A 20,300-nucleotide genomic window follows, 5' to 3' on the forward strand; every position below is an offset into this window, starting at 1 on the left:
CACACAGTGCTCTGGGAGACATATCCAGACTGAGACCTGGGAGCCATATCCTCACTGCACACTGGGAGCCATATCCACACTGTGCTCTGGGAGCCTTATCCACACTGTGCTCTGGGAGCCTTATCCACACTGCGCTCTGGGAGCCTTATCCACACTGCGCACTGGGTGCCATATCCTGACTGTACTCTGGGAGCCATATCCTGACTGTACTCTGGGAGCCATATCCACACTGCGCACTGGGAGCCATATCCTGACTGTACTCTGGGAGCCATATCCTGACTGTACTCTGGGAGCCATATCCACACTGCGCTCTGGGAGCCATATCCTGACTGTACTCTGGGAGCCATATCCACACAGTGCTCTGGGAGACATATCCAGACTGAGACCTGGGAGCCATATCCTCACTGCACACTGGGAGCCATATCCACACTGTGCTCTGGGAGCCTTATCCACACTGTGCTCTGGGAGCCTTATCCACACTGGGCTCTGGGAGCCATATCCTCACTGCGCTCTGGGAGCCATATCCACACTGTGCTCTGGGAGCCTTATCCACACTGGGCTCTGGGAGCCATATACACACTGGGCTCTGGGAGCCATATCCACAGTGCGCACTGGGTGCCATATCCTGACTGTACTCTGGGAGCCATATCCACACTGGGCACTGGGAGCCATATCCACACTGGACTCTGGGAGCCATATCCTCACTGGGCTCTGGGAGCCATATCCACACTGCGCTCTGGAAGCCATATCCTCACTGCACACTGGGAGCCATATCGACACTGCGCTCTGGGAGCCATATCCTCACTGGGCTCTGGGAGCCATATCCACACTGCGCTCTGGGAGCCATATCCTCACTGCGCTCTGGGAGCCATATCCACACTGCGCTCTGGGAGCCATATCCACACTGCGCACTGGGTGCCTTGTCCACACTGCGTTCTGGGAGCCATATCCACACTGGGCTCTGGGAGCCATATCCACACTGGGAGCCATGTCCACACTGCGCTCTGGGAGCCATATCCACACTGAGCTCTGGGAGCCCTATCGACATGGCACACTGGGAGCCATATCCACACTGGGCTCTGGGAGCCATATCCACACTGCACACTGGGAGCCATATCCTCACTGGGCACTGGGAGCCATATCCTCACTGGGCACTGGGAGCCATATCCTCACTGGGCACTGGGAGCCATATCCTCACTGGGCTCTGGGAGTCATATCCATACTGCGCTCTGGGAGCCATATCCTCACTGGGCTCTGGGAGCCATATCCTCACTGGGCTCTGGGAGCCATATCCTCACTGGGCACTGGGAGCCATATCCACACTGCGCTCTGGGAGCCATAACCACACTGCGCTCTGGGAGCCATATCCTCACTGGGCTCTGGGAGCCATATCCTCACTGGGCTCTGGGAGCCATATCCACACTGGGCTCTGGGACCCCTATCCTCACTGGGCTCTGCGAGCCCTATCGACACTGCACACTGGAGCCATATCCACACTGGGCTCTGGGAGCCACATCCACACTGCACACTGGAGCCATATCCACACTGGGCTCTGGGAGCCATATCCACACTGTACTCTGGGAGCCATATCCACACTGGGCTCTGGGAGCCATATCCTCACTGCACACTGGGAGACATATCCACACTGGGCTCTGGGAGCCATATCCACACTGAGCTCTGGGAGCACTACGCTGTGGGAGCACTGCGCTCTGGGAACACTGCACTCTGAGAGCACTGCGCCCTGGAAGCACTGCGCCCCGGAAGAACTGCGGCCCGGAAGCACTGCGCTCCGGGTGCACTGCGCTCCGGGAGCACTGCGCCCTGGGAGCACTGAGCTCTGGGAGCACTGCGCTCTGGGAGCACTGCGCTCTGGGAGCACTGCGCTCTGGGAGCACTGAGCTCTGGGAGCACTGAGCTCTGGGAGCACTGCGCTCTGGGAGCACTGCGCTCTGGGAGCACTGGGCTCTGGAAGCACTGCGCTCTGGGAGCACTGCGCTCTGGGAGCACTGCGCTCTGGGAACACTGAGCTCTGGGAGCACTGCGCTCTGGGAGCACTGCGCTCTGGGAGCACTGCGCTCTGGGAGCACTGCGCTCTGGGAGCACTGCGCTCTGTGTGCACTGCGCTCTGGGAGCACTGAGCTCTGGGAGCACTGCGCTCTGGGTGCACTGCGCTCTGGGAGCACTGCGCTGTGGTCTGAGGATATGAGGAAATTGCATTTGAAGTGTTCATTTAAATACTTAAATGTTATGGGTTTTTCGGCCTCCAGCGCCCAATCCGGCAGCGAGTTCCACACTCCCACCACTCACTGGGTGAAAACTCTTTCCTCACATTCCCTCCAAACCCCTGCCCTGACCTTATGTCTCTGTTTTGTGAAGCAGACCCTTCTCCAATTGGACTGCTGTGGTTCTGACCTGTGATGGTTGGTGTTGTGGGTGAAAAGGCGGTGGTTTCGGGGCAACCCCTCCATTCCTCGGCTGCCGTCTGTGTTTGGCTGACACATTCGCAGCTTTGCACGGTGGGGGTCCTGGTCTCGGCGGTCTGCAGGGTGCCGGGGAACATTCCGTCTTCCTGGGCTGCGCGTGTGCTTCCAGCATTGGCAGCTGAGACTGAGCGAGAGGCAGGGCCGACTGTGCGAAAACACAAAACATCACAATTCAGTAACAAGCCTCCGTCTGCATAGCCCCTGCGCCCCTCACTCCTCCCTCCTCAGATCTACCGAGGGCGAGGGAGTATAAGGCCATCACTCCGAGGGAGTCTGACATCAGAGCGAGTGAGAGTGACATCAGAGCGAGGGAGAGTAACATCAGAGCGAGTGAGAGTGACATCAGAGCGAGGGAGAGTGACATCAGAGCGAGGGAGAGTGACATCAGAGCGAGGGAGTCTGACATCAGAGCGAGTGAGAGTGACATCAGAGCGAGGGAGAGTGACATCAGAGCGAGGGAGAGTTACATCAGAGCGAGTGAGAGTGATATCAGAGCGAGGGAGAGTGACATCAGAGCGAGGGAGAGTGACATCAGAGCGAGGGAGAGTGACATCAGAGCGAGGGAGAGTGACATCAGAGCGAGGGAGAGTGACATCAGAGCGAATGAGAGTGACATCAGAGCGAGGGAGAGTGACATCAGAGCGAGGGAGTCTGACATCAGAGTGAGGGAGAGTGACATCAGAGCGAGTGAGAGTGACATCAGAGCGAGGGAGAGTGACATCAGAGCGAGTGAGAGTGACATCAGAGTGAGGGAGAGTGACATCAGAGCGAGGGAGAGTGACATCAGAGCGAGGGAGAGTGACATCAGAGCGAGGGAGTCTGACATCAGAGCGAGGGAGAGTGACATCAGAGCGAATGAGAGTGACATCAGAGCGAGGGAGAGTGACATCAGAGCGAGTGAGAGTGACATCAGAGCGAGTGAGAGTGACATCAGAGCGAGGGAGAGTGACATCAGAGCGAGTGAGAGTGACATCAGAGAGAGGGAGAGTGACATCAGAGCGAGTGAGAGTGACATCAGAGCGAGGGAGAGTGACATCAGAGCGAGGGAGAGTGACATCAGAGCGAGGGAGAGTGACATCAGAGCGAGGGAGAGTGACATCAGAGCGAGGGAGAGTGACATCAGAGCGAGGGAGAGTGACATCAGAGCGAGTGAGAGTGACATCAGAGCGAGGGAGTCTGACATCAGAGCGAGGGAGAGTGACATCAGAGCGAGGTAGAGTGACATCAGAGCGAGGGAGTCTGACATCAGAGCGAGGGAGAGTGACATCAGAGCGAGGGAGAGTGACATCAGAGCGAGGGAGAGTGACATCAGAGCGAGGGAGAGTGACATCAGAGCGAGTGAGAGTGACATCAGAGCGAGGGAGAGTGACATCAGAGCGAGGGAGAGTGACATCAGAGCGAGGGAGAGTGACATCAGAGCGAGTGAGAGTGACATCAGAGCGAGTGAGAGTGACATCAGAGCGAGAGAGTCTGACCTCAGAGCGAGGGAGAGTGACATCAGAGCAAGGGAGTCTGACATCAGAGCGAGTGAGAGTGACATCAGAGCGAGGGAGAGTGACATCAGAGCGAGGGAGTCTGACATCAGAGCGAGGGAGTCTGACATCAGAGCGAGGGAGAGTGACATCAGAGCGAGGGAGTCTGACATCAGAGCGAGGGAGAGTGACATCAGAGTGAGGGAGTCTGACATCAGAGCGAGGGAGAGTGACATCAGAGCGAGGGAGAGTGACATCAGAGCGAGGGAGTCTGACATCAGAGCGAGGGAGAGTGACATCAGAGCGAGGGAGTCTGACATCAGAGCGAGGGAGAGTGACATCAGAGCGAATGAGAGTGACATCAGAGCGAGGGAGAGTGACATCAGAGTGAGGGAGTCTGACATCAGAGCGAGGGAGAGTGACATCAGAGCGAGGGAGAGTGACATCAGAGCGAGGGAGTCTGACATCAGAGCGAGGGAGAGTGACATCAGAGCGAGGGAGTCTGACATCAGAGCGAGGGAGAGTGACATCAGAGCGAATGAGAGTGACATCAGAGCGAGGGAGAGTGACATCAGAGCGAGGGAGTCTGACATCAGAGTGAGGGAGAGTGACATCAGAGCGAGTGAGAGTGACATCAGAGCGAGGGAGAGTGACATCAGAGCGAGTGAGAGTGACATCAGAGTGAGGGAGAGTGACATCAGAGCGAGGGAGAGTGACATCAGAGCGAGGGAGAGTGACATCAGAGCGAGGGAGTCTGACATCAGAGCGAGGGAGAGTGACATCAGAGCGAATGAGAGTGACATCAGAGCGAGGGAGAGTGACATCAGAGCGAGTGAGAGTGACATCAGAGCGAGTGAGAGTGACATCAGAGCGAGGGAGAGTGACATCAGAGCGAGTGAGAGTGACATCAGAGAGAGGGAGAGTGACATCAGAGCGAGTGAGAGTGACATCAGAGCGAGGGAGAGTGACATCAGAGCGAGGGAGAGTGACATCAGAGCGAGGGAGAGTGACATCAGAGCGAGGGAGAGTGACATCAGAGCGAGGGAGAGTGACATCAGAGCGAGGGAGAGTGACATCAGAGCGAGTGAGAGTGACATCAGAGCGAGGGAGTCTGACATCAGAGCGAGGGAGAGTGACATCAGAGCGAGGTAGAGTGACATCAGAGCGAGGGAGTCTGACATCAGAGCGAGGGAGAGTGACATCAGAGCGAGGGAGAGTGACATCAGAGCGAGGGAGAGTGACATCAGAGCGAGGGAGAGTGACATCAGAGCGAGTGAGAGTGACATCAGAGCGAGGGAGAGTGACATCAGAGCGAGGGAGAGTGACATCAGAGCGAGTGAGAGTGACATCAGAGGGAGAGTGACATCAGAGCGAGTGAGAGTGACATCAGAGGGAGAGTAACATCAGAGCGAGTGAGAGTGACATCAGAGTGAGGGAGAGTGACCTCAGAGCGAGGGAGAGTGACATCAGAGCAAGGGAGTCTGACATCAGAGCGAGTGAGAGTGACATCAGAGCGAGGGAGAGTGACATCAGAGCGAGGGAGTCTGACATCAGAGCGAGGGAGTCTGACATCAGAGCGAGGGAGAGTGACATCAGAGCGAGGGAGTCTGACATCAGAGCGAGGGAGAGTGACATCAGAGTGAGGGAGTCTGACATCAGAGCGAGGGAGAGTGACATCAGAGCGAGGGAGAGTGACATCAGAGCGAGGGAGTCTGACATCAGAGCGAGGGAGAGTGACATCAGAGCGAGGGAGTCTGACATCAGAGCGAGGGAGAGTGACATCAGAGCGAGGGAGAGTGACATCAGAGCGAGGGAGTCTGACATCAGAGCGAGGGAGAGTGACATCAGAGCGAGGGAGAGTGACATCAGAGCGAGGGAGAGTGACATCAGAGCGAGGGAGAGTGACATCAGAGCGAGGGAGAGTGACATCAGAGCGAGAGAGTCTGACATCAGAGCGAGTGAGAGTGACATCAGAGCGAGGGAGAGTAACATCAGAGCGAGTGAGAGTGACATCAGAGCGAGGGAGAGTGACATCAGAGCGAGTGAGAGTGACATCAGAGCGAGGGAGTCTGACATCAGAGCGAGGGAGTCTGACATCAGAGCGAGGGAGAGTGACATCAGAGCGAGGGAGTCTGACATCAGAGCGAGTGAGAGTGACATCAGAGCGAGTGAGAGTGACATCAGAGCGAGGGAGAGTGACATCAGAGCGAGGGAGAGTGACATCAGAGCGAGGGAGAGTGACATCAGAGCGAGTGAGAGTGACATCAGAGCGAGGGAGAGTGACATCAGAGCGAGGGAGAGTGACATCAGAGCGAGTGAGAGTGACATCAGAGCGAGGGAGAGTGACATCAGAGCGAGGGAGAGTGACATCAGAGCGAGGGAGAGTGACATCAGAGCGAGGGAGAGTGACATCAGAGCGAGGGAGAGTGACATCAGAGCGAGTGAGAGTGACATCAGAGCGAGGGAGAGTGACATCAGAGCGAGGGAGAGTGACATCAGAGCGAGGGAGAGTGACATCAGAGCGAGTGAGAGTGACATCAGAGCGAGGGAGAGTGACATCAGAGCGAGGGAGAGTGACATCAGAGCGAGGGAGTCTGACATCAGAGCGAGGGAGAGTGACATCAGAGCGAGGGAGAGTGACATCAGAGCGAGGGAGAGTGACATCAGAGCGAGGGAGAGTGACATCAGAGCGAGTGAGAGTGACATCAGAGCGAGGGAGAGTGACATCAGAGCGAGGGAGAGTGACATCAGAGCGAGGGAGTCTGACATCAGAGCGAGGGAGAGTGACATCAGAGCGAGGGAGAGTGACATCAGAGCGAGGGAGTCTGACATCAGAGCGAGGGAGAGTGACATCAGAGCGAGGGAGAGTGACATCAGAGCGAGGGAGAGTGACATCAGAGCGAGGGAGAGTGACATCAGAGCGAGTGAGAGTGACATCAGAGCGAGGGAGGCTGAGGACATCACTCCGAGGGAGGCTGAGGACATCACAAATACCCTCTGAAATGGCCGAGCGAGACCCTCAGTTCAAGGGCAATTAGTCTAGAACGAGGGGACGCAGGTTATAAATAAAAGGATCTCCCATTTAACAGAAATAGAAACATAGAAATTTCCCGCATTTCCTAATGTTGATCACCTCAGTTCTTTTTAAAAATTTGTTCCTGGGACATGGGCGTCGCTGGGCCGGTGTTTATTGCCCCTCCCTGAGGGTATTTCAGAGTCACCACATTGCTCTGGGTCCGGAGTCACGTGTAGGCCAGGCCGGGTCAGGACGGCAGATTTCCTTCCCTGAAGGACATCAGTGACCCAGGTGGGTTTTTACAACAATCGACAAGGTTTCATGGTCATCGTTAGGCTTTTAATTCCAGATTTTTATTGAGTTTAAATTCCACCACCTGCCATGGGGGGGATTGAACCGGGGTCCCAGAGCGTTACTCTGGCTCTCTGGATTACTAGCCCAGCGACAAAATCACTACGCCACCTCCTCCCTCTCACTAAACCCTGCATTCCCCAACATTTCTGATAGCATAGAATCTTAGAGTTTACAGTGCAGAAGGAGGCCATTCGGCCCATCGAGTCTGCACCAGCTCTTGGAAGGAGCATCCTACTCAAGGTCCACACCTCCACCCGATCCCCGTAACCCAGTAACCCCACCCAACACTAAGGGCAATTTATCACGGCCAATCCACCTAACAGCACATCTTTGGACTGTGGGAGGAAACCGGAGCACCCGGAGGAAACCCACGCAAACACGGGGAGAACGCGCAGACTCCGCGCAGAACCAAGCCAGGAATTGAACCTGGGACCCTGGAGCTGCGAAGCAACTGTGCTAACCACTGTGCTACCCTGCCACCCTTATCTTATTTGTGTCCTCATTTGTGAAGACAGAACAAATATATATTTAGTTGCTCAGCCATTTCTTTGTCCCCTATAATATTCTTTTTATAATCTTAATAATCTTTTATTATTGTCACAAGTAGGCTTACATTAACACTGCAGTGAAGTTACTGTGAAAAGCCCCTAGTCGCCACATTCCGGCACCTGTTCGGGTACACAGAGGGAGAATTCAGAATGTCCAATTCACCTAACATTCCCGTTTCTGACAGTAAGGGACCTACATTTGTCTTCACCAATCTTTTTCCCCTCACGCACCTGTAGAAACTTTTACAGTCAGTTTTTATGTTCCCTCAAGCTTACCTTTGTACTCTATTTTCCCTTTCTTAATCAATCCCTTGATCCTCCTTTTAATTCCTGTCTGGCACAAACGTAAAGTAGGAAAGGTGGCCACAGGAATTAACAATTGTTGCAGCTCCTCCATGTGTTTTTTGAATGTTTGCCATTGCCTATCCACTGTCATCCCTTCAAATAACATTCCCAAATCAATTATTGCCAACTCGCGCCTCAGTTCATTGGAGTTTCCTTTGTTAAGATTCAGGACCCTCGTCTCAGAATCAAATACTTCACTCTCCATCAAAATTTATCATGTTATGGTCGCTCATCCCCAAGGGGTCTCCGCACAGCCAGATTGGCAATGATCCCCTTCTCATTACTCAGTACCCAGTCTAAGGTGGCCTGCTCTCTAGTTGGTTCCTCCACATATCGGTCAAGAAAACCATCCCGTATACACTCCAGGAATTCTTCCTCTACGGCATTGTGGCTAATTTGATTTTCCCAATCAATATGCAGATTAAAATCACCCATAATAACAGATATTCCTTTATTGCATGTATCCTGATTAATGCCATTTTCAACAATATCACTACAGTTCGGGGGTCTGTATACAACCCCGCTAACTTCTGTTGCAATTTGGGGTTTCCACCAGATACTTCACTGGACACTGGCCTATCTACCAGCTGGACTCTGGCTCCTTGCTAAAGGGAACAGTGTCAATTCCCCTAACTGTAGAGTTGCCTATCACCACGACATTCCTACTGAGCCTCCCTGATAGAATGGTTTCCTGCACCATGGCCATCCCGCTCATTGACCTTTGGAGTGACCATTTGAGTAACATTACTGTTCCAGATAATCCAGGTTTGTGACACCATGAGTGGCTCGGCACATGAGGGGAGGGAGAAGGAGGGAAGAGCAATAGTGACAGCAATTCACTCGTTAGAGGAACAAACAGGAGCTTCTGTGGCGGTAGATGTCCAGGGTGGTGTGTTGCCTCCCTGGTGCCAGGGTCAAGGATGTCATAGAGAGGTTGCTGGACATTCTTCTGGGGATGGGTGAACAGCCAGAGGTTGGGGTCAATGTTGGTACCAATGACTTCGGGAGGGAGGGACACTGCACGCAATACTCCAAATGCGGCCGCACCAGAGTTTTGTACAGCAGCAACGTGACCTCATGGCTCCGAAATTCAATCCCTCTACCAATAAAAGCTAACACACCGTACGCCTTCTTAACAACCCTCTCAACCTGGGTGGCAACTTTCAGGGATCTATGTACATGGACACCGAGATCTCTCTGCTCATCCACACTGCCAAGAATCTCACCATTAGCCCAGTACTCTGTCTTCCTGTTATTCCTTCCAAAATGAATCACCTCACACTTTTCTGCATTAAACTCCATTTGCCACCTCTCAGCCCAGCGCTGCAGCTTATCAATGTCCCTCTGTAACTTGTAACATCCTTCCGCACTGTCCACAACTCCACCGACTTTAGTGTCATCTGCAAATTTACTCACCCATCCTTCTACGCCCTCCTCCAGGTCATTCATAAAAATGACAAACAGCAGTGGCCCCAAAACAGATCCTTGTGGTACACCACTAGTAACTGGACTCCAGTCTGAACATTTCCCATCAACCACCACCCTTTGTCTTCTTCCAGCTAGCCAATTTCTGATCCAAACTGCTAAATCTCCCTGAATCCCATGCCTCTGTATTTTCTGCAGTAGCCTACCGTGGGGAACCTTCTCAAACACTTTACTGAAATCCATATACACCACATCAACTGCTTTACCCTCATCCACCTGTTTGGTCACCTTCTCAAAGAACTCAATAAGGTTTGTGAGGCACGACCTACCCGTCACAAAACCGTGTTGACTATCTCTAATCAAATTATTCCTTTCCAGATGATTATACATCCTATCACTTATAAACCTTTCCAAGACTTTGCCCACAACAGAAGTAAGGCTCACTGGTCTATATTTACCGGGGTTGTCTCTACTCTACTTCTTGAACAAGGGGACAACATTTGCTATCCTCCAGTCTTCTGGCACTATTCCTGGAGACAAAGATGACTTAAGGATCAAAGCCAAAGGCTCAGCAATCTCCTCCCTAGCTTCCCAGAGAATCCTAGGATAAATCCCATCCGGCCCTATCTATTTTCACCCTTTCCAGAATTGTTAACACCTCTTCCTTATGAACTTCAAGCCCTTCTAGTCTAGTAGCCTGAATCTCAGTATTCTCCTCGACAACATTGTCATTTTCCTGTGTGAATACTGATGAAAAATATTCATTTAGCACCGCTCCTATCTCCTCGGACTCCAAGCACAACTTCCCACTACTGTCCTTGATTGGCCCTACTCTTACCCTCGTCATTCTTTTATTCCTGACATATCTGTAGAAAGCTTTAGGGTTATCCTCAATCCTACCTGCCAAAGACTTCTCATGTCCCCTCCTGGCTCTTCTTAGCTCTCTCTTAACGTCCTTCCTAGCTAACTTGTAACTCTCGAGCGCCCTAACTGAACCTTCATGTCTCACCTCAAAGCTTCTCCAAACTCCCTGCCTCTCTGAGCTCTACCCAGCGATGACCTCACCTCACCTCCCCAAGCAGATTCTCCGCAGGCTGATGAACCACATTAACTCCCCAGGGACCTCCCCAGTCAAACCACAGTCCATTAGCCGAGACTGAAAAACACATTTCTTTTCAATTTCGCCTTCTGGTTCCTGGAAGCAAAACAAAATCCTTTTTTAAAACAAACTATACGCCAGGGTTTCAACTATTTCTTTATTATTACTTTATCAGAGTTACAAATCCAGGGCTCAGAGTGTGGACAGGGGCGAACCCCCAATCCAGCTCCTTGCCTGCTCCCAAAACCAATTCAAATTGAATCCAAATTGGATCTGAGCCAAAAGGCAGAGAAAATACGATACTTGATCTTAGCCAAAAAGCCGAGAAGCGATTGGCTTTCAACTACTAACTTGTCCCAATATTTAGAATTCCTAAAATCCTCGAATCATCACACCGATCTCGAACGTTCGATTGCTCTGTCTCTCTTTCTCCTTCCGCACTCTCTCCCCTGACACATTCTCAGCCATTCTCTCTGCCGCAGACACTCAGCTCACCCCATGTGCTTGCTGCTGTTTCAAGTTCCTCATGTAGATGGTGGTCTGCGAGGAGCCGGGTTTTGGTTTGATGACAGTTCTGTGAACGCAGTGAAATGAATGTTACTGTGGTAGAGGGAGAATCCTTGTGTCACTGTCTGCAAACAGTCCACATAATCCAGCACCAACGAACACGTCAGGTTTCACAGCTGTTCAATGATTAATGAGCATCGCTGTTACTGTCAGTGAGTGTCACATTGACACAGCGTTGTAGCCATCTGGGATGGCCACTTCCACAATACAAAATGGATGTTTGCAAAGACTGTAGGGAACTATAGACAATGCTCAGAAAGCAGACAGGCGCAGAGCCTATACGTGTATTGGGACCGCAGCTCCCAGACGAGACTGAAACTGTCGGTCTATTAGCATATTGATGGCCCATCTCCGGGGCCAAAGGAAAGATACTCAAGTAACCGATCTGGTTCCAGACCTCACGGCGCCAGTTCCCCAAACCGAAAACACAAACAAAGCCAGGCCAATGGCCACCTAGGACCCGCCCGGCCATCAGGGCGCCTACCCCGTTATTGGTCAGGATCAATACGAGTGATCAAGATACGGCCCACTTGCTTGGGGCCAAGTTCAAGGCCCCCCCAACAGCGCGCGAAGCCCCTCCGGGTATAAGAAGAAGGCCCCGAGAGAGAATCACTCTCTTGGACTCGGTTCTCACAGCGGAGAGACCCGTCCACCAGCTGCACCAGAAGCAAGTAAGTCCAAGGTCAAGGCTCGCTACCAGACGGACGACCTTAGCTGTTTCCCTTCACCACTTCGACCCCAGCAGCCTCAGAACCGAACCACGGCCATTGTTCCTCTGACTGAGTGGGCACCCGAAGCTAAGTATAGGCTTTAGCGTTAGAGATAGTTTAGTCTGTAGTATTTCGTGCATGAGTAGATATTACTGTGTACGTAAATAAATAGTATTGACTTTGAACTAACTGGTGTATCGAGTCTTTGATCAGTATTCGGGTTTGAACCTTGTGGCGGTATCGAGAGATACCTGGAGACTCTAAAGCAAACGTAATCAGGATTAAAGAAGGCGACCACATTGACGCCATATTTAGAACCAAATAACGAGAGCGACAGTGTGACACGAGGAACGTGACCCACTGTGATGTGGCTGATGCAGTGAGACACAGTGGAATCCAGAGTGACGCAGTGTAATCCAGTGTGATCCAATGTGGCATAGAGTAACCCAGTGTGATGTGGTGTAATCCAGTTTGACACAGTGTAATCCAGTGTGAGACAGTGTAATCCAGTGCAACAGTGTAATCCAGTGTGAAGCAGTGTGAAACAGTGTGAAACAGTGTGACCCAGTGCGACAGTGTAATCCAGTGCGACAGTGTGATCCAGTGTGAAACAGTGTAACCCAGTGCGACACTGTGATCCAGTGTGACACAGTGTAATCCAGTGTGACACAGTGTGATCCAGTGTGCCACAGTGTGATCCAGTGTGAAGCAGTGTGATCCAGTGTGACACAGTGTGACAGTGTGCTCCAGTGTGACACAGTGTGCTCCAGTGTGACAGTGTGATCCAGTGTGAAGCAGTGTGCTCCAGTGTGACACAGTGTGACACAGTGTGACCCAGTGTGACACAGTGTGACACAGTGTGACACAGTGTGCTCCAGTGTGACACAGTGTTCTCCAGTGTGAAGCAGTGTGATCCAGTGCGGCACGGTGTGATCCAGTGTGACACAGTGTGATCCAGTGTGAAGCAGTGTGATCCAGTGTGAAGCAGTGTGACGCAGTGTGATCCAGTGTGAAGCAGAGTGATCCAGTGGGAAACAGTGTGATCCAGTGTGACAGTGTGATCCAGCGTGAAGCAGCGTGATCCAGAGTGATCCAATGTGATGCAGTGTGATCCAGTGTGTAGCAGTGTGATCCAGTGTGAAGCAGTGTGATCCAGTGTGACAGTGTGATCCAGTGTGAAAGTGTGACCCAGTGTGAAAGTGTGATCCAGTGTGAAGCAGTGTGATCCAGTATGAAGCAGTGTGATCCAGTGTGAAGCAGTCTGATCCAGTGTGACGCAGTGTGATCCAGTGTGAAAGTGTGATCCAGTGTGAAAGTGTGATCCAGTGTTAAGCAGTGTGACCCAGTATGAAGCAGTGTGACCCAGTGTGAAGCAGTGTGATCCAATGTGAAGCTGTGTGATCCAGTGTGACGCAGTGTGATCCAGTGTGAAAGTGTGATCCAGCGTTAAGCAGTATGACCCAGTGTGACACAGTGTGATCCAGTGCGACTCAGTGTGATCCAGTGTGACACAATGTGATCCAGTGCGACACAGTGTGATCCTATGTGATCCAGTGTGACCCAGTGTGATCCAGTGTGAAGCAGTGTGAAGCAGTGTGAGACAGTGTGATCCAGTGTGACACAGTGTGATCAGTGTGGCCCAGTGTGATCCAGTGTGACAGTGTGATCCAGTGCGACATAGTGTGATCCAGTGTGACAGTGTGGTCCAGTGCGACACAGTGTGATCCAGTGTGACACAGTGTGATCCAGTGCAACAGTGTGATCCAGTGCGATCCAGTGTGACACAGTGTGATCCAGTGTGACACAGGGCGATCCAGCGTGACACAGTGTGTTCCAGTGTGACACAGTGTGATCCAGTGTGACACAGTGTGATCCAGTGCAACAGTGTGATCCAGTGCGACAGTGTGATCCAGTGCGACACAGTATGATCCAGTGCGACACAGTGTGATCCATTGTGACACAGTGTGATCCAGTGTGACATTGTGTGATCCAGTGGGACACAGTGAGATCCAGTGTGACGCAGTGTGATCCAGTGTGAAAATGTGATCCAGTGCGACACAGTGTGATACATTGTGACACAGCGTGATCCAGTGCGACACAGTGTGATCCAGTGTGACACAGTGCGATCCAGTGTGAAGCAGTGTGATCCAGTGTAACATAGTGTGATCCAGTGTGACCCAGTGTGATCCAGTGTGACAGTGTGATCCAGTGTGACAGTGTGATCCAGTGTGATCCAGTGCAACAGTGTGATCCAGTGTGACACAGTGTGATCCATTGTGACACAGCGTGATCCATTGCGACACAGTGTGACCCAGTGTGATCCAGTGTGACACAATGTGATCCAGTGTGAAGCAGTGTGAAGCAGTGTGACCCAGTGTGCCACAGTGTGATCCAGTGCGACACAGTGTGATTGAGTGCGACACAGTGTCATCCAGTGCGACAGTGTGATACAGTGTGACACAGTGTGATCCAGTGTGATCCAGTGTGACACAGTGTGACACAGTGTGACCCAGTGTGACCCAGTGTGATCCAGTGTGACACAGTGTGACACAGTGTGATCCAGTGTGATCCAGTGTGATCCAGTATGATCCAGTGTGAACCAGTGTGCCATCTCTTCCCTCACTACCTGTCCACCTGGGCCCATTGTTTCTGGACATGGCTCCACCTCGCCCGGAAGGCAGCTCTGCGTTTGTAGCAGATGTACAGAGCCAGTAGTGACGCTGGAATTAGCAGCAGGAAGCTGATTAAGAGTCCGGCGAGGAGAGCTGTCTGGTCTGCGGAGAGATAACAATAATTAAAGATATACTGAAGTACAGATCATGATTTCAAAATCACCCCTGGATTTCACAGCTGCAAACAGTGCTGTACTTCCTCTGGAGGAGAGCCACTGGGATCACTGTCGGATTGGGGACAATAAGTGTCTTCAGGAGGTGGGAGAAGAGGTCCGGGAGAATGTCTACAATTCAGCTCAGTGACTGCATTGCAGGGAGGGACGGACGGGCAGAGTGACGGGGTAGAGACGGGGTAGAGACGGGGCAGGCAGTGGGAGGATTGGCATGTTACCAAAGTGCTACGGTCGGAGTTTACGTGAGGCGGCTGCACCGACGTGTGCTGAGGACCTTGTGAACATTGCTGGAAGCATTCCCCAACACAGCATGGACGTCAATCCCATTTAGAGCAATAGGATGGTGCTCACATCGTTATCCACCCGTAGGGATCTCACACACCTCCTCAGTCAGCAACATACCCCCCGGCTCTCAATGCCAGATCCACAAAATCTGAGGCTCACATTGTGTCACGCGGAGGAGAAGGAGGGCGTAATAGTCCGTCCCCAACCAGTGCCCGAACCGAACCCTGACCTTCAACCGTGGGAACCCATTGCATTAAATCTGCATCTGACTGTCGACCCGGGAGCCGGAGCTGGGGGGCAGTGTCGGGGTCGGGGGGCAGTGTCGGGGGGCAGTGTCGGGGGGCAGTGTCGGGGGGCAGTGTCGGGGGGCAGTGTCGGGGGGCAGTGTCGGGGGGCAGTGGCGGGGGGCAGTGTCGGGGGGCAGTGTCGGGGGGCAGTGTCGGGGGGCAGTGTCGGGGGGCAGTGTCGGGGTCGGGGGGCAGTGTCGGGGGGCAGTGTCGGGGGCAGTGTTGGGGGCAGTGTCGGGGGGCAGTGTCGGGGGGGCAGTGTCGGGGGGCAGTGTCGGGGGCAGTGTCGGGGGGCAGTGGCGGGGGCAGTGTCGGGGGGCAGTGTCGGGGGGCAGTGGCGGGGGGCAGTGTCGGGGGGCAGTGTCGGGGGGCAGTGTCGGGGGGCAGTGTCGGGGTCAGTGTCGGGGGCAGTGTCGGGGGCAGTGTCGGGGGCAGTGTCGGGGTCGGGGGCAGTGTCGGGGGGCAGTGTCGGGGGCAGTGTCGGGGGCAGTGTCGGGGGCAGTGTCGGGGTCGGGGGGCAGTGTCGGGGTCGGGGGGCAGTGTCGGGGGCAGTGTCGGGGGGCAGTGTCGGGGGCAGTGTCGGGGGCAGTGTCGGGGTCGGGGGGCAGTGTCGGGGTCGGGGGGCAGTGTCGGGGGCAGTGTCGGGGGCAGTGTCGGGGTCGGGGGGCAGTGTCGGGGGGCAGTGTCGGGGGGCCGTGTTGGGGGGCAGTGTCGGGGGGCAGTGTCGGGGTCGGGGGGCAGTGTCGGGGGGCAGTGTCGGGGGCAGTGTCGGGGGGCAGTGTCGGGGGCAGTGGCGGGGGCAGTGTCGGGGGGCAGTGGCGGGGGCAGTGTCGAGGGGGCAGTGTCGGGGGGCAGTGGCGGGGGCAGTGTCGGGGGGCAGTGTCGAGGGGGCAGTGTCGGGGGCAGTGTCGGGGGCAGTGACGGGGGCAGTGTCGGGGGCAGTGTCGGGGGGCATTGACGGGGGCAGTGTCGGGGGGCAGTGTCGGGGTCGGGGGTCAGTGTCGGGGGGCAGTGTCGGGGGCAGTGTCGGGGGGCAGTGTCGGGGGGCAGTGTCGGGGTCGGGGGCAGTGTCGGGGGGCAGTGTTGGGGGCAGTGTCGGGGGGCAGTGTCGGGGGGGCAGTGTCGGGGGGCAGTGTCGGGGGGCAGTGTCGGGGGGCAGTGTCGGGGGGCAGTGTCGGGGGCAGTGTCGGGGGCAGTGACGGGGGCAGTGTCGGGGGCAGTGTCGGGGGGCATTGACGGGGGCAGTGTCGGGGGGCAGTGTCGGGGTCGGGGGTCAGTGTCGGGGGGCAGTGTCGGGGGCAGTGTCGGGGGGCAGTGTCGGGGGGCAGTGTCGGGGGGCAGTGTCGGGGTCGGGGGCAGTGTCGGGGGGCAGTGTTGGGGGCAGTGTCGGGGGGCAGTGTCGGGGGGGCAGTGTCGGGGGGCAGTGTCGGGGGGCAGTGTCGGGGGGCAGTGTCGGGGGGCAGTGTCGGGGGGCAGTGTCGGGGGGCAGTGTCGGGGGGCAGTGATGGGGGCAGTGTCGGGGGGCAGTGTCGGGGGGGCAGTGTCGGGGGGCAGTGTCGGGGGCAGTGTCGGGGGGCAGTGGCGGGGGCAGTGTCGGGGGGCAGTGTCGGGGGGCAGTGGCGGGGGGCAGTGTCGGGGGGCAGTGTCGGGGGGCAGTGTCGGGGGGCAGTGTCGGGGTCAGTGTCGGGGGCAGTGTCGGGGGCAGTGTCGGGGGCAGTGTCGGGGGCAGTGTCGGGGGCAGTGTCGGGGGGCAGTGTCGGGGGCAGTGTCGGGGGCAGTGTCGGGGGCAGTGTCGGGGGCAGTGTCGGGGTCGGGGGGCAGTGTCGGGGTCGGGGGGCAGTGTCGGGGGCAGTGTCGGGGGGCAGTGTCGGGGGCAGTGTCGGGGGCAGTGTCGGGGTCGGGGGGCAGTGTCGGGGTCGGGGGGCAGTGTCGGGGGCAGTGTCGGGGGCAGTGTCGGGGTCGGGGGGCAGTGTCGGGGGGCAGTGTCGGGGGGCCGTGTTGGGGGGCAGTGTCGGGGGGCAGTGTCGGGGTCGGGGGGCAGTGTCGGGGGGCAGTGTCGGGGGCAGTGTCGGGGGGCAGTGTCGGGGGCAGTGGCGGGGGCAGTGTCGGGGGGCAGTGGCGGGGGCAGTGTCGAGGGGGCAGTGTCGGGGGGCAGTGGCGGGGGCAGTGTCGGGGGGCAGTGTCGAGGGGGCAGTGTCGGGGGCAGTGTCGGGGGCAGTGACGGGGGCAGTGTCGGGGGCAGTGTCGGGGGGCATTGACGGGGGCAGTGTCGGGGGGCAGTGTCGGGGTCGGGGGTCAGTGTCGGGGGGCAGTGTCGGGGGCAGTGTCGGGGGGCAGTGTCGGGGGGCAGTGTCGGGGTCGGGGGCAGTGTCGGGGGGCAGTGTTGGGGGCAGTGTCGGGGGGCAGTGTCGGGGGGGCAGTGTCGGGGGGCAGTGTCGGGGGGTAGTGTCGGGGGGCAGTGTCGGGGGGCAGTGTCGGGGGCAGTGTCGGGGGCAGTGACGGGGGCAGTGTCGGGGGCAGTGTCGGGGGGCATTGACGGGGGCAGTGTCGGGGGGCAGTGTCGGGGTCGGGGGTCAGTGTCGGGGGGCAGTGTCGGGGGCAGTGTCGGGGGGCAGTGTCGGGGGGCAGTGTCGGGGTCGGGGGCAGTGTCGGGGGGCAGTGTTGGGGGCAGTGTCGGGGGGCAGTGTCGGGGGGGCAGTGTCGGGGGGCAGTGTCGGGGGGGCAGTGTCGGGGGGCAGTGTCGGGGGGCAGTGTCGGGGGGCAGTGTCGGGGGGCAGTGTCGGGGGGCAGTGTCGGGGGGCAGTGTCGGGGGGCAGTGTCGGGGGGCAGTGATGGGGGCAGTGTCGGGGTCGGGGGACAGTGTCGGGGGCAGTGTCGGGGGGCAGTGTCGGGGGCAGTGTCGGGGGGCAGTGTCGGGGGGCAGTGTCGGGGGGCAGTGACGGGGCAGTGTCAGGGTTGGGGGGCAGTGTCGGGGGCAGTGTCGGAGGGGGGCAGTGTCGGGGTCGGGGGGCAGTGTCGGGGTCGGGGGGCACTGACGGGGGGCAGTGTCGGGGGGGCAGTGTCGGGGGGCAGTGTCGGGGGGCAGTGTCGGGGGGCAGTGTCGGGGGGCAGTGTCGGGGGCAGTGTTGGGGGGCAGTGATGGGGGCAGTGTCGGGGTCGGGGGACAGTGTCGGGGGCAGTGTCGGGGGGCAGTGTCGGGGGCAGTGTCGGGGGGCAGTGACGGGGCAGTGTCAGGGTTGGGGGGCAGTGTCGGGGGCAGTGTCGGAGGGGGGCAGTGTCGGGGTCGGGGGGCAGTGTCGGGGTCGGGGGGCACTGACGGGGGGCAGTGTCGGGGGGCAGTGTCAGGGGGCAGTGACGCGGGGCAGTATCGGGGGGCAGTGTCGGGGTCGGGGGGCAGTGTCGGGGGCAGTGTCGGGGGCAGTGTCGGTGTCGGGGGGCAGTGTCGGTGTCGGGGGGCAGTGTCGGGGGGCAGTGTCGGGGGGCAGTGTCGGGGGGCAGTGTCGGGGTCGGGGGGCAGTGTCGGGGGGCAGTGTCGGGGGCAGTGTCGGGGGCAGTGTTGGGGGCAGTGTCGGGTAAGGGGGCAGTGTCGGTGTCGGGGGGCAGTGTCGGGGGGCAGTGTCGGGGGCAGTGTCGGGGGGCAAGTGTCGGGGGGCAGTGTCGGGGGGAGTGTCGGGGGGCAGTGGCGGGGGGCAGTGGCGGGGGACAGTGGCGGGGGACAGTGTCGGGGGCAGTGTCGGGGGGCAGTGACGGGGGCAGTGTCGGGGGGCAGTGACGGGGGCAGTGTCGGGGGGGCAGTGTCGGGGGGCAGTGTCGGGGGGCAGTGTCGGGGGGCAGTGTCGGGGGGCAGTGTCGGGGGGCAGTGTCGGGGGGCAGTGACGGGGGGCAGTGACGGGGGGCAGTGACGGGGGGCAGTGACGGGGGGGCAGTGTCGTGGGCAGTGTCGGGGGCAGTGTCGGGGGGCAGTGACGGGGGCAGTGTCGGGGGCAGTGTCGGGGTGCAGTAGCGGGGGCAATGTCGGGGGGCAGTGTCGGGGGGCAGTGTCGGGGGCAGTGTCGGGGGGCAGTGACGGGGGCAGTGTCGGGGGGCAGTGTCGGGGTGCAGTGTCGGGGGCAGTGTCAGGGGGCAGTGTCGGGGGGCAGTGTCGGGGGCAGTGTCGGGGGGCAGTGACGGGGGCAGTGTCGGGGGGCAGTGTCGGGGTGCAGTGTCGGGGGCAGTGTCAGGGGGCAGTGACGGGGGGCAGTGTCGGGGGCATTGACGGGGGGCAGTGTCGGGGTCGGGGGCAGTGTCGGGGGCAGTGTCGGGGGGCAGTGTCGGGGGGCAGTGTCGGGGTCGGGGGGCAGTGTCGGGGGGCAGTGTCGGGGGGCAGTGTCGGGGGGCAGTGTCGGGGGGCAGTGTCGGGGGGCAGTGTCGGGGGGCAGTGTCGGGGGGCAGTGTCGGGGGGCAGTGTCGGGGGGCAGTGTCGGGGGGCAGTGTCGGGGGGCAGTGTCGGGGGCAGTGTCGGGGGGCAGTGATGGGGGGCAGTGATGGGGGGCAGTGTCGGGGTCAGGGGGCAGTGTCGGGGGCAGTGTCGGGGGGCAGTGTCGGGGGGCAGTGTCGGGGGCAGTGTCGGGGGGCAGTGTCGGGGGGCAGTGTCGGGGGGCAGTGTCGGGGGCAGTGTCGGGGGGCAGTGACAGGGGGCAATGTCGGGGTTGGGGGGCAGTGTCGGGGGCAGTGTCGGAGGGGGGCAGTGTCGGGGTCGGGGGGCAGTGTCGGGGTCGGGGGGCAGTGTCGGGGTCGGGGGGCAGTGTCGGGGGGCAGTGTCGGGGGGCAGTGTCGGGGGGCAGTGTCAGTATCAGGGGGCAGTTTCGGGGGGCAGTGTCGGGGG

At 58.0% G+C, this 20,300-nt stretch overlaps 1 protein-coding gene across 1 annotated transcript in view; it reads right to left on the reverse strand.

Annotated features, from left to right (window-relative positions):
• Nucleotides 1–2,355: 2,355 nt before the first annotated feature.
• Nucleotides 2,356–20,300, reverse strand: part of LOC140409457 (uncharacterized) — a 147,047-nt gene continuing 129,102 nt past the window's right edge. Inside the window, exons 3-5 of the mRNA XM_072497889.1 lie at nucleotides 14,646–14,793; nucleotides 11,238–11,316; nucleotides 2,356–2,628 (exon numbers count right to left, since the gene is read on the reverse strand). Of these exons, the coding sequence (XP_072353990.1) occupies nucleotides 2,356–2,628; nucleotides 11,238–11,316; nucleotides 14,646–14,793 (500 nt within the window). The remainder of the gene's footprint in view (nucleotides 2,629–11,237; nucleotides 11,317–14,645; nucleotides 14,794–20,300) is intronic.

Source organism: Scyliorhinus torazame, chromosome 3 (genome assembly GCF_047496885.1).
Source record: "Scyliorhinus torazame isolate Kashiwa2021f chromosome 3, sScyTor2.1, whole genome shotgun sequence".
Classification (NCBI taxonomy): domain Eukaryota; kingdom Metazoa; phylum Chordata; class Chondrichthyes; order Carcharhiniformes; family Scyliorhinidae; genus Scyliorhinus; species Scyliorhinus torazame.